Source organism: Artemia sp. Qi Xiang Cuo, chromosome 6 (assembly GCF_049724085.1).
Source record: "Artemia sp. Qi Xiang Cuo chromosome 6, ASM4972408v1, whole genome shotgun sequence".
Classification (NCBI taxonomy): domain Eukaryota; kingdom Metazoa; phylum Arthropoda; class Branchiopoda; order Anostraca; family Artemiidae; genus Artemia; species Artemia sp. Qi Xiang Cuo.
The window spans coordinates 58,106,360-58,119,853 of record NC_142799.1 but is presented as its reverse complement, the minus strand read 5'-3'; the positions used below and the strand labels follow the sequence as shown (position 1 = coordinate 58,119,853).

Below are 13,494 nucleotides of genomic sequence, written 5' to 3'. Positions count from 1 at the left end.
TATATATATATATATATATATATATATATATATATATATATATATATATATATATATATATATATATATATATATATATATATAGTTTAGAACAGTTCGGCCAATTTGGCTTTAGACCTTTCAATGTCTGTGGAATTCTAAAATCTTGCGCTTTACTGAATCCTGAGCTTGGTTGAATGCTTTAAAGAATCATAATTTTGTACCAAAAGTTATTGATATCTTGGTCACTGAAGTATTATTGAGAGACTTAATAACTATTCTTTGTTTTATGGATGCTACTCATAAAATCTTCCACTCCTAACAGAATATCCTTTTTCTTTGGGTCGGTTTTGTCATTTCAGTGAAGTGGTAGTTTTTAAGATTCTATAAAGATTGAAAAACATCGCGTTCTGTACAGTGGGGTCAATTCATCAAAATCTTGGGGAAGGGGGGGGGGCAAACTTGGAGCCAGTTTTCCTAAATCAAGTGAAAATGACAGTGAAAAACGAAAAATAAGTCATATAGTACCACAAAGACAAAGATCTACTAAAGAAAACTGGTTACTGGTGCATTATGTGGTCACTTCTAAAAAGGCAAGTTTGGTTAATCATAATGAAATAATATATAATAGAATGAATATATAATAGTTTATAAGCAAATTTGGGCTATATACTTTCACATTAGGGTGGGGGGGGGGGTAAAGCATAGCATAAATTAAATACGTAACCAAATCTAGGTACCTTCAACCCCCGCCCGCTAGACCCCAAAAAACAACAGTTTAAATATTGTAAACTCAATGAAAACCACGCTTTGCATTGTATTTCTCTATAGCGGTCTCTTGAAATTAACCCGTCAGGCTGTTTTTTCGTGACTGGTTTCCTTGTAAACGACCATATAACGCACCAGTACCGAAAACTGGCCCGTTTCTCTGGATGCTTGAATTATGAAGGCTTAGGGTTGTTAATGCAATACAGTTATTAAGTTTTGACAAGATTTCTGAAGATACTAAATTTCATCTGGGGGTAGACTGGGGTCTGGAGGAACAAACAGGGGTCTGGAGGGGATAGTCTCCACCGCCACCACCCCCTGCCCTATAGCAAATTACGCCCCTGGTTTTATAGACAAAAATAACTGTATTTCTGAAATTTTTATTCTGGTCTGTTAGTTCTTTGTTTCGAGTTTTACCAATATATGGATCTAAACTTAAACCTTTCATATTATTAAATTTAAAAAACAAGTTTTTTTTAACTGAAAGTAAGGAGCAACATTAAAACTTAAAACGAACAGAATTTTTTCCGTTTATGAAGGGGGCAACTTACGAATTAACTTACGCAACGAACTTCTATATCAATATGTTTTTAATACGTATATTAGGGGGTTCGCCCCCTATTCAGTACCTCGCTCTTTACGCTAAAGTTTAAATTTTCTTCAAATTCTTTAAAAATGACCCCTTAATCACAAAGGGTGTTAATTAGAATAAATAGCTCTTATGAAAGTACTAAAAAATCTTTGGCTTAAAGAGCGAGGTAAGATAAGATAAGATTTATTGCTGAAAAATGGCTATCACAAGCCCAAAAGGGCCGAATTCGCACTTTAGCGTCAAATACAGCGAAAAAAGAACAACAAAAACAAACAATCAAACAACAACAGCAAATTTTAAAAGGGTCAAGGTCAAATACATAAAGATGTTACGAACAAAAACAAAGTAAACTGATAAAATTAGAAGGACAATGTCAAGTCAGCAAAAATTCCCCCCCCCCCCCAAAAAAAACTCGTAAAATTAACAAGGGGGTAAAGTAAAATGAAAACAAAAACATAAGTTAGTTGGTGACAAACAAACATAAATATAAAACCTCCAAATTTGCACAATGGGCATTACAATTAATAAATATGAGGTAAAGAGTGAGTGAGGGGGGAGGGGAGGCAGCGGAGATTCAGTGGTTGAAAATGTCAACTATGTAAGGGATAAAAGTTCTTTTATATCTTTCAGTGCAAACTCTCAGTGGGGTAAGAAGGGGGATTTTGTTGACATTGAACGTGGGAGGCGGGGTTAAAGGGGTGAATATTGACCAGGAGAAGGGGGAGTTGTTCGAGGGTTGTGATGCTGGGAAATGCTGGGAAATCCGGTGCCCCCTTCATAGCAATGTCCATACCCCCATGAAAACTTCCGCCCTGTAAAGATCCTCCCACATACCCCGGACACCCCCCCCACTGCCAGAAAAAAATCTCCCTTGAAAACGTCTGTATACTTCCCAATAATCAATACTATATGTAAACATTGGGTCAAGTTCATAACTTTCAGCCCTCCCCCCAGGGACTTTGGGGGATTAAGTCATCCTAAAAGAAATATTTATTATATTTTCGACCATGCTGAACAAAACGGCTATCTCAAAATTTTGATCGGGTGACTCTGGGGTAAAATGTACGTGGGAGGGGGCTAGTTGCCCTCCATTTTTTCGGTCACTTAAAAAGGGCACTAGAACTTTTAATTTCCGTTCGAATGAGACCTCCCACGATATTCTAGGGCTACTGGGTCGATACGATCACTCCTGGAAAAAACAAAAAAACAAAAAACAAATAAACAAACATCCGTGATCTTTCTTCTGGCAAAAATACAAAATTCCATATTTTTGCAGATAGGAAACCTCTACAATACGGTTCTATGATACGCTGAATCTGATGGTGTGATTTTCATTAAGATTCTATAGCTTTTAGGGGGTCTTTCCCCCTTTTTTCGAAAATCAGCCAAATTTTCTCAGGCGCGTAACTTTTGATGGGTAGGACTAAACTTGATGAAACTTATATATTTGAAACAAATATTAAAATATGATTCTTTTGATTTATCTATTGGTATCAAAATCCCGGTTTTTCAAGTTTCGGTTACTATTGAGCCAGGTCGCTCCTTACTTCCAGTTCGGTACCACGAACTGTTTGACTATATGTGATTTCGACAGGATACCATATGAATCAGTCTGCTGTTTGCTTATGCTGTAAAATGACTTTCCTCTTACTAACATAATCCGTCTTTTCTTTGTTTGGATTTTTTAAGAGAATTTAAATTGCATACTAATAGTTATTTATTTCACCTTGTATATTTGTTAGCCATCAATAACAGTTTCAATATTAGTCTGTGTTTTAAATTGTTATAATGTATAATCAAACGTGTGTTGTGAGCATCATTTTGTGAGCCTCAACATCGGCTGACTGTCTTAAAGGCAAAAGTTTCATTAGCCAATTCTCCCAGAGGACTGCTTATCATTGAAACCCATTGAGAATTTATGATTTGATTATGAAACTTGATTGAAAAGACATTGCAATTCTTTCGGCAAAGTTTTCAACCAAAGTGGGTTGCACCAAAGAAAATTCTAAGAACCGTCAAATTGATCAAAGGACATTTCTTCTGAGGTGATTTTGGGCAATTTCCTAGCAGTTATACTAGAGCGTTTTTAGGGACAACTTTTGCCTGAGTTTTAAAAAGAAAATTCCGATCCGTTCGATCGAAAAGACAAAATTTACACTTTCTATTGACATAAGTTTCTATGAAAAGAAATATACCTATCTCCAGCACAAAGCAAGAGAAGTCACCAAGTTTTTTTAAGATTTTGGGGAAAGTAGTTGTTGGCTGTTAGTTTTCTGCCATTTATTTGGATTTCTTATCCAAGCTCTACAAGCTATGACAATACCGCCCAATCAATTCTAAATAGTGTGGCCACACAAACTAAAAGAGTTTATAATTGACTAGATTGGCTGATTCTTTATGGTACCTAATCCCTATCTAATCTATGCCCCATCAGTGGCATAGGCTATTCCGTTATTTTATCCATACTTCATAATAACTTTTTAGCTCCTAGACAAATATTCTTCTTTTTTAATACTTGTATGTGCAGTAAAGTGCAAACTTTACATAATCCTACATATATAGGAAAATATTCTCAGTAAATTCATTTGGACTAGTTGGATAGATATTATGTTGCATAGCTCCAGAGCCCATAATTGTTTCCCGTTTTCAAGTTTCAATTTTAATCTTTGCTTAAATCAAACAAAACTTGTTTTATTTGCTGTTCTCCAAGAACAGGTAATCATAAATTATAAAAAATAAATATACAGTCCAGCACGCAGTCCAAAATACATAGGATAGTCAAACATCTTTTGGTATCAGCAAGTTGAATTACGATGGCAAGTGAGATGGTGAGATAAATTCTTAAAATGGATGAAATTATCGATAAAATTAGACAAATGTAAAGTTACTACCGTTTTTAGTGTTTGAATTTTAAAAGTAAACCTTATGTTTTTTTAGTTATGCCAGATTATTATAACCCGAAGTTTTAACTTGTACATTAAAGTGGTAGTTTAAACGGTTCGCACATTCCTACTTACCAGTAGGCTATGTGAAGTTTCATGTAAAATGTTAACAAACTAGTCTATATTTGTTAAATCACTTGTCAACAAAATTGTAGTTTAATACATAAAAAACAACATTTTTGAATTGAATACCTTTCCAAAGGCTTGTCAAAATAGATTGAGCAATAAGATAAAATAAGAAAATTAGCAAATGAATTTTACTGACTTCATTGGGTTGGCACCAGTCAGCACCAGTAATGAGTATAACAGTAAACTTAAAGAGCAGTAAAAAGGCTTACTTGATCAATCTGACCAGGATTGTAGCACAATAAAATGCTGGATTTCACATAACTGATACATCTTATGACCCCATCAATTTCAATAAGATCCACTCGATGGCCGCGTACTTTGACTTGGCTGTCGGATCTCCCTTCATATGACAGATGTCCATTCACTATTTTGCCATAATCTCCAGTCTTGTATAAGAGAGCAAAATCTGTAACATAAGTTTAAATAATTTTACATTCCAATATTTTTTAGCTATTTATTCTTGACTGATAAATATTTGAAACTTGATATTGACTTTTTTTTATTGGCGGTTTTTGTTCAAAATATATGCATTTTTTTCTGATTTTGCCACTTTATAACACATATTGGGTTATCTTTGGCATGTATGTACAAGAAATTTTTTAAGTTTATTAAGTTAAGGCCGAAACAAATTCTAAGGTAGAGGGTCACATGTTCGGGAATAAGGTATTTTTGTCATATTTCTTTTTATTGTTAAAAGGTTATAGTAGGGGAAAGATACGGAAAAAAATGGTCGAACCAGGAAAAAATTGATACAGAAATTATTTTTGCTCCACTGTGTTCAGAAAAGAGAGCTCTACAACATATCAAAAATCTAAATCTCCATCCTATTGCAAAATTCCCTTTTTTTCATGTTTTTTGCGCCTATTTTTTAGATATTTCCAGAATCCGAGAATGAGGAACCGTGAAAAGAAAAGTAGTTTATTGATGGTTTCCCTTTTAAGAAATGATTGTTTTTGTGCTCTTTTATTAGACAGAAACATCACGTTTAATCATTTAATTCTTTTTTATTTTTTTTTTTTGTTTTTGTATGAAGTAAAAAAAAAAAAAAAAAAATCAAGCGACACACGAGCACGGGGTATTTTTCGAAGAGGAGCGCGAATTTTCGGTTCATTTTTTCCCATCTGAACAAATAGCCTACCGGCGTTCCGAATCCATTTCTTTTCCTACCGAGCTTTATTGGTGACGACATTTTCAACCAGCTGGAAAGTCCCTTCTGATATTCACTTTTTGTTACACCAAGCCTTGATCTTACACTCTTTTCAAAGTTGCTTCATTCTGCTGAGCCTTGTAGAGCCACCTATCTGCCAAAAAACTTCTCAGATGGAAAGTATTTTGGAGTCCGAGCAGAGATTTAACACAGGTGTATTTTTGTTTGTTTTTCTTGCCGATGCTTTTGTAACGTAACTACTAGGAAGCGGAAAGGAATCGGAGGAAGGAAATATAGAAAGGAAAGAAGACTCTACGCTCGTCCTACCTCTCTTTTCTGACACATATTTTATCAGCGCCATCTGTCTGAAGAAAACTTAAGTACAGCAAACAAGTCGCTAGAGTGCAGCACGGTCGACGCCGCTAGGCGGAAGGAAAAAGCTATTTGGAAAAACTAGTGGAAGCGAGAGTACTATCGCCGGTCCCTTTCGCGGATGTGACTGTCAGATTTCCCTGGTCAAGAATCCTTAAAGCACCCATGATACTCGACGCCGGCCCTCAATAAGATTGACAGTTCATTTATTTTAGTAACCTATCTGAACTGGGGAGGGTTTAGCTACAGATTTTTTGGTTCAGAATCAGGGTTTTCGTTGTAACATTCACCGACAGCTCACTTATTCCCAGGTCTCTTTTTTTAGATGGCTGAGACCGCAGTTTTATGTCTCCTATGTGAACGTTCAATAGACACCTCAGAAACGTCGGTACTGGCAGAAAAAGGAGCTACGGCGATCAATGAAGCTAGCAAAGCGAGAGGTACCAGCATCTCTGTCGAGGCAGGGAACCAAGTCCATGTTGCTTGCAGAAAGACTTTCACAAACAAAATATACCTGTCTAAAATTGAGAATGAGAGACGACGAACCTTGCAAGAAAAGACGGAAGCAGAAAAAGTGGTACTCCGATCACGGACTCCAAGTTTCAACTTCCAAGAGTGTTGCTTTTTCTGCACTACAAGGATAAATCTCAACACTACTCACAGAAAAGGACACGAGTGGTACAAAGTTCGGACTAAAGACTTTGAAGAGAGTATAAAGGCAGTGTGCAAAAGCCGTGATGATGATTGGTCAAAAAACGTTTTCCGCCGAATATGTGCAGTGTCAGACCTGCACGCAGTTGACCATTTTCACGCAGCCTGTTCTTCTATGTTTCGATTAAATAAGAGCCTTCCAGCCAGATTTGCGACGCAAGAACTTTTTGGAATACTCGAAGATACTGAGCCAGATAAAAAAACGTCCAAAAAAGGGGAGGCTTTGATTGATCTTGTCAACGAGCAGGAGTATATGAGAAGTCTGAAAACATCGGGCGGTCTTACAACTGGAGGTGGGATGACAGAACAGCAGAGAGCCATTTGGGTTCTGTCAAGACCAGCATGCCTGGAGATCAACCTCTTGATGCAAAATTTGACAAAAATTGGTTACTCGACAAGTGAGCAGCACCGCGACATCAGTTCCAGTAGAAAGGAGCGTGACTTCGACGATACCCAGAAGCTCGTCGGATACTCCGGAGAATCTTCTTCGTTCAGAGGTGACAAACAGCTTAGAAACATTGCCAACGGCATAACTTCTTCCCAAGATGTTAATGTTGACGAGGCCGATGTGGCTGGAAAGTTGATTCTAAGTAAGATGACGGGAAAAACCTTGAAGGAGCAAGTCTTTAAGAAAAAATTCCAAGTGACCCTAATGAATGCCAAAAAGGCGGGGTCCTCTGTGGTAGCGCACATAGATCCGGCGCTCCTTTTCCAGTGGCTTATAATAGTAGCCCAACAAACTGACCTCCGACAAGAATACTTCAAGTATGAACTTTGTACGATTCCTCCTTCTCTTTTCGAAAGCGATGGCCTTATGAGAAAAGCAAATAAGCCAGAGCTTGCAAAAGCGATCTTTCAGGCTTGCGGGATTGAGACTCAGTCACCCTCAAGACCTGCTTCTGCGTGTAACATCGTCTTGGATGGTGATTCTCTTCTACATCGAGTTCCATGGAAGGTAGGGTCAACCTTCAAGGTCATCTTTGCTTCATACGTCTATTACGTACAAGCAAAGTACCCTAGTGCGATCGTTTTGTTTGACGGATATGAAGGTGGTCCAGAAATCAAAGATGCTACCCATTTACGTCGAGCAAGGATGGTTGGCCACCAAGTCTTTTTCACCGAAGAGATGACCCTCTGCATGAAGAAAGAAGAGTTTCTTTCATGTAAGACAAACAAAGGACGTTTCCTGAAGCTGCTCGGCAACCATTTGGAAGCCGTTGGTTTCCGAATTTTCCACTCGGAAGGAGACGCCGACGTTCTGATTGTAGAAAAAAGCCGTAGAAGCTGCTTGTCTTAGAGACACAATCGTGGTTGCTGATGATACTGACATCTTGGTTCTTCTGATCAGTCGATCAGATTCACGTTCCGGGCGTTTATATTTCTCACCTGAAGCTAAGTTTGGCGGTATTAGTTCAGTTTGGGATGTTAGTGAGATGAAGCAGAAGCTAAGGACAGATGACAGCAATCTGATACCGTTCTGTCATGCCGTGCTGGGTTGTGACACAACCTCTCACCTTTACGGAATAGTAAAGGGCAAAGCCGTTCAGCTGCTACTTTCCAACAAGAGTTTCAGGGACAGCGCTGCTATATTTGGCGACAAGCTCGCATTGCTTGACGATATTGTGGCAGCAGGAGAGCGAGCATTGTTGATACTGTACGGTTGCCCTGATGTTTCGAACCTGGATACTGCCAGAAAGCTAACCTTTCACAGAAAAGTGAGCACTGCCACCACTTTCGTGCATCCACAAGAACTGCCACCGACTCAGGCAGCAGCGAAGTATCACTCGCTACGTGTCTACTGCCAAGTTCAAATCTGGCTCGGGAACCCAGTAGACCCTTTACGCCTGGGATGGAACCTGCAGGATAACGAAGTTGTTGCGCCAATAAAAACAGATCTCCATGCCGATCCGTTCTCAGCTGTCAGCTCTCAACAGCGCTGAACAGATCTCAGCTGCTGAAAATTATCAAATGCTCGTGTCGTATTGACGGCTGTGATAGTGAAAAGTGTACCTGTAAGAAAAACGGACTTGAGTGTACTATAGCCTGCCGTATCTGTAAGGGAAGCTCGTGCAACAATTCGAAGTTTCAAGAAGAAGAACTTAGTGAAGAAGAATAACAGTTAACTGTGATGATGAAAAATCTAGTTCCTACATTTTGATGATGTGCAATTTTTATTTATTTGAAAAATAAGATAAAAGCTTTTCTCTGAACACATTAAGTTAGAACCTACCTTGTCTCATGGTGTTTGGCGCTGAGGTGTTTCGTCATTCCTGTTTATTGTTGTTTAGTCTTTGTTTTCTAAGCCTTTCGTTTACATAGCCAAATAGACTACAAGAACGACAAACTTATTCCATAGTAGACCTTGATAAACGCTGGTAAGAGTTTTTTTCCCCAAAGACACAGTTTTTTTCCCATTTTTTCTTTTTGCTGATAAATATTTTTCTTTTGGTCAGGTAACGAAATGAGTATCAGAAATGAATTCAGAGCCAAAAGCTGATCTAAAAAGATGTGTAAAACATTATAGTTTACGTTTTTAATTTTTTTCTCGGTTTTTGAGAAAATAAATAAAAAACATTAAAAAAACAATAGCTAGAGATTTAGATTTTTGATATGTTGTTAAGCATTTTTTTCGGTCCGGATGGTGAAGAAACCATTTCTGTACCAATTTTTTCCTGGTCAAAACTTTTTTTTCTCCTACTATTATATATATTCCAGAATTTCCAGGAGGAACAGACAGCCCACAAGATAAACTTCCCCACGCATTTTGTTCAAACAAAACAGCATCTGTGTCAGTTGTGTAGCTACTTCCTTTACTTTAGAGTGAAAACAATAATTATATGCTATATTAAGGTCTTTAGGGAAACTCCATGTGACTGAAACAGTGGTGTAGCTCGAGAGGCGTGGACTATCCTGGGCGGTACTTTCCAGGGGGTGACATGAAGAGTAGAGAACAAAAAGACCGAAAGATCACTTCCAAATTAGATTAAGATCATGGTGGATCGAGCTCTGATTTGTGAGCACATCGAATCAACCACCAGAGACGTTGTGGCAGAGCGTGGTCTGGATTCAGAAGCGGAAAATGTTGGTACCAAAGTTAAGTGTGCTACTGCGGAATCCCCAAGCTCTCCTGGCCAAGTTTTGTTGCAAATATTTGCACTGAGAAATTAAAACCACTTGTAAATCACAATAGGACTTCAGAGTTTGAAGGTGAAGGTAGAGAAGGACGGTCAAAACTTGAGGGCCTGAAGGAGGTGGACAATGGCTCATAAAAATCTCAGTAGTGGTAGCTGTAACCTAGTGAAGAGTGAACCACTGCCTTAGTAACCAGAAGTTTAAAATGACGTTTTTAAAATATCTGCCCAGTGAGAAAGAATTGAAATAGAAGGAATTCAGGAATGATAACCTTTATTCAGTTAACCAACCACTTACGCTTCAAATCCCACACTCTATTCGACACACAAATTCAAACCGATTCACTCATCCCAATACAACTAAAAACACTGTCTCCACATCCCAAATACTCCTATTCAAGTATCGATCCCTTCTACTCCATGCCATATCGATCCCTCCAATACCAACCGTCAATAGAGAAGAAGACGCCAGTAGCAGAGCTAAGGTCGACGATGGAGAATACACCTCCAAAACCGCGGCCCAACACACAGTGAGTCAAAAACCTGAAGTTAACGGTATTAGTTTATTTTAATCCCAGAGCGTTATGGACTTAGCCCAATCATTTATTATGTTTTATTATTTGTGGAAACAATCGTTTTACTCTGTTGTAAGTTTCATGTTCACAAAAGAGAATCTACAAAGTTGAATAGTTTTAATGTCATCTCCATTATTTTCGAGTAGAGTCCGTTTTAAGGCATAAAGGGGGCTGGTTATCCATTGGACTCATAAAGTGGACTGCACCCATGCTGGTTACGCCACTGGGCTGAAGCTGTTGATGATGAGGGCGTTTCCTTACTGTGGTGACCAAATTTTTGACAATAGTTGCCAAATTATTCAGGTTCAATTTTTTAGTCTTTCAGTGGCCACTAAGGCTGTTCTGGCTAGAAAAATAATCCCTAGATCAGTCATGATTTATGTACAAAATGTCTAAAAATTTTAATAAGAAATTTTCACTATTACCCCAATAACATTTTATAATCCGATGTTACTGTGCTTTTGTTTGAGGGCAAAAGAAACTAATATCAACTGAGTTGAATGGAAAACACAGACTGTAGCCTATTTAGAATCGATTTTATGGTCTTTTATTAGAGCCACGAGTCATGATTAGGTGCTAGAAAGGGTTCTAGGTATTTACTCCCCAAAGTACCCCCCCCCATCCCATAAAATGCCCCCTGGAAAATTTTACAGGGGCAGGGTTTTTTACTGGGAGGTATTTCCGCGGGGGGGGGGGGGTAATTTTCGGAAGAAAACCGTGGCCATCCTAGAAAGGTTTAAAGTATAATAATACAATAATTACTGGCGCCTATTTAATGAATTATGGATTATATAAATAAATGGTAAGTTACTATGTATTCAACCAGAGATATTAATTATTTTACACTTGCTGCAGTAACTGAATTAAATTCACACTCCGTATTTTCATAGCTTAATGGTTTAAATTCTACAGTTGTAGGCTTAATTTTCCTACTGCATTTTACATGATACTGGATCACAGTCCATGAAAATGACATTACAGAACATAAGCGTCGAATTTGTAGAACACCTGAAACCAAATTTAACATAACCGTTCCACTTTTACTTACACCGACTGAAACTTCAAATATTTTAATTTCTAGCATAAAAATAAGAAAAAATTCAGGCATCTATGAATTTTACCATTGATAACTGATTTTGAAATTAATAGCTTGCGGTAGATGGAGTTTTTTATTTACTTTTTGTTTATCCATAATTTGTTTCTTCACTAAAGGGAAATTATTTGTGATCTTTAATTAATTTCCGCCGAAACTCAAAACTTAAGAATACTGGCCAGGATTGACTCGGTGAGACAAAGTATAAATTTTAAAGGTCGTCATCCCAGTTGTTAGACAAAAGGGTCAGTCTCTCATCGAAATGTTGATAATCTAGCAGTGATTAATTGGAACTAAATGTTCTTGTATTTAATTTTAGGGTTCAGTTTCGGTCATGCTAAGGTGATTTTCACTTTGTCTCATTTGGCTGGTCATCAGTCTTTTAATCGATCTGTCACCTTATCGATCTGAATCCATTTAAGTTAAGTAGGAGCATTGGTATTTGAAGATAACTTGAACATATCTTTCCTTGGTATTTGAAAGTCCTCTTCAATTAGTCAATTTAGTCTTATTTTTCTTATTGTATGATTATGATAATAATAATAATAGTGATAATAACTTCGTTGCTTTAAAAGTCTTAGGATCATGACAGTTATAAAATGCAAAGTTCAATTCTAAATAATACAAGCAAAACTAACATAAACACTACTTAAAAAAATACATTACACCAATTACAAAAGTTCCTTTCAATGCTCCATTACTAGCCTTGGAAATTGTCCTAATCTTTCCACACTTATCCCTCACCATCCTCGCCAGCTATCTTTCGTCAGACCTGCAATCTTCTTAAACAATTCATTTAGCAAATCCTTTAGCAATTCATTCAATTTTCTGCAGTCACCCACAACGTGACCCACTGTCTGATCCTTATCTCCACTCACAGGGCAAAAATAAGGACCATTCTGCCCCTGCCTCCTCCCTAAGTATTTTCTGCTCGCCCCAACGGGTAAATTTTTCGCCCTTAATTCAATGATGTACTTTGGACTTTCCTATATAAAAATAGATGAGCCCAGGCCCCCTCCAAAAGAATTAAAACTCGACTCTAGTACTACCAACTACTTTCATAAAGGCTGTATTTTTCTTACCTTTAGATGTAGCGTAGGGATTTTTAATGAACCTCTCTGATCCTTTTGCACCAACATAACCCAGGGCAACATGAGCTCCAGCAATGTATATTTCACCTTGTTCTCCTGTTTTCACCAAGTGATAGTTCTGATCCAGCAAATAAATCTTGCAGTTGTCAACAGCAATCCCTTTTAAGAAATTCAATCAAACGATATAAATTTTAAATGGTCACAATTTTTTAAACTGAATTGCTAAAATTAATTTTATCAAAACAGTCGTAACTAGCATATGTTTTAATTGATGACTTCAAAGAAACAGATTAATGGAGATCTTACATCAGCAATATCATTGCCAATGATTAACTCACTATAACATTCCACGCAAAATAAAATTTCACTGTACTGCACATAATACGATTAAAATCTTAATTTATTTATAAATTTCGTGCTCGGTCCTGGTCCTGATGAGCTTGGAAAGGAAAAAATTCGTAGAGTAAAATACTTGAAAATTTTGGTGCCAGAAACACATGTTATGGATCACATATACATGTATTATTTTGATTATATTTACTATGTTATATATTAATACGTCTATGGTATTAAACGACGTAGTATCTATTCTAATCGTAGCAATGTCAACAATGTGTTTTCTGAATAAACGTTAATTCACCCAATTACAAATTGCAGCAAAGTGATGACTGTGGAATGTCTGCTGGACTAACCCGTATTCGATCAGGGAACAACGTTTACGTCGGTGACTACTAAAACTCATATTTTCAAAGATAAAATTTTACACCTATCCACATTTCTTGTCTTGTTTTTTTACACTTGGTAAAACCGTCTTACTCGAAAATTATGCAATCGCAGTCTTAACAGAACTCCAAGTGAATTCTTGAAACTTTAATACTGTGTTCGAGTATTCCATGATTCTTATCCAACAAGCCCGTTTACTTAGTCTTAGCGTATCACAACACGTAAAAAGTCAGATGTTAGG

The 13,494-nt window shown here is 37.3% G+C and overlaps 1 protein-coding gene across 1 annotated transcript in view; it reads right to left on the bottom strand.

Moving 5' to 3' along the window:
• The window catches only part of e (nonribosomal peptide synthetase ebony), a 126,997-nt gene that overhangs the window by 60,026 nt on the left and 53,477 nt on the right, over positions 1-13,494 (bottom strand). Inside the window, exons 3-4 of the mRNA XM_089090889.1 lie at positions 12,522-12,689; positions 4,620-4,816 (exon numbers count right to left, since the gene is read on the bottom strand). Coding sequence (XP_088947015.1) covers positions 4,620-4,816; positions 12,522-12,689 — 365 coding nt within the window. The remainder of the gene's footprint in view (positions 1-4,619; positions 4,817-12,521; positions 12,690-13,494) is intronic.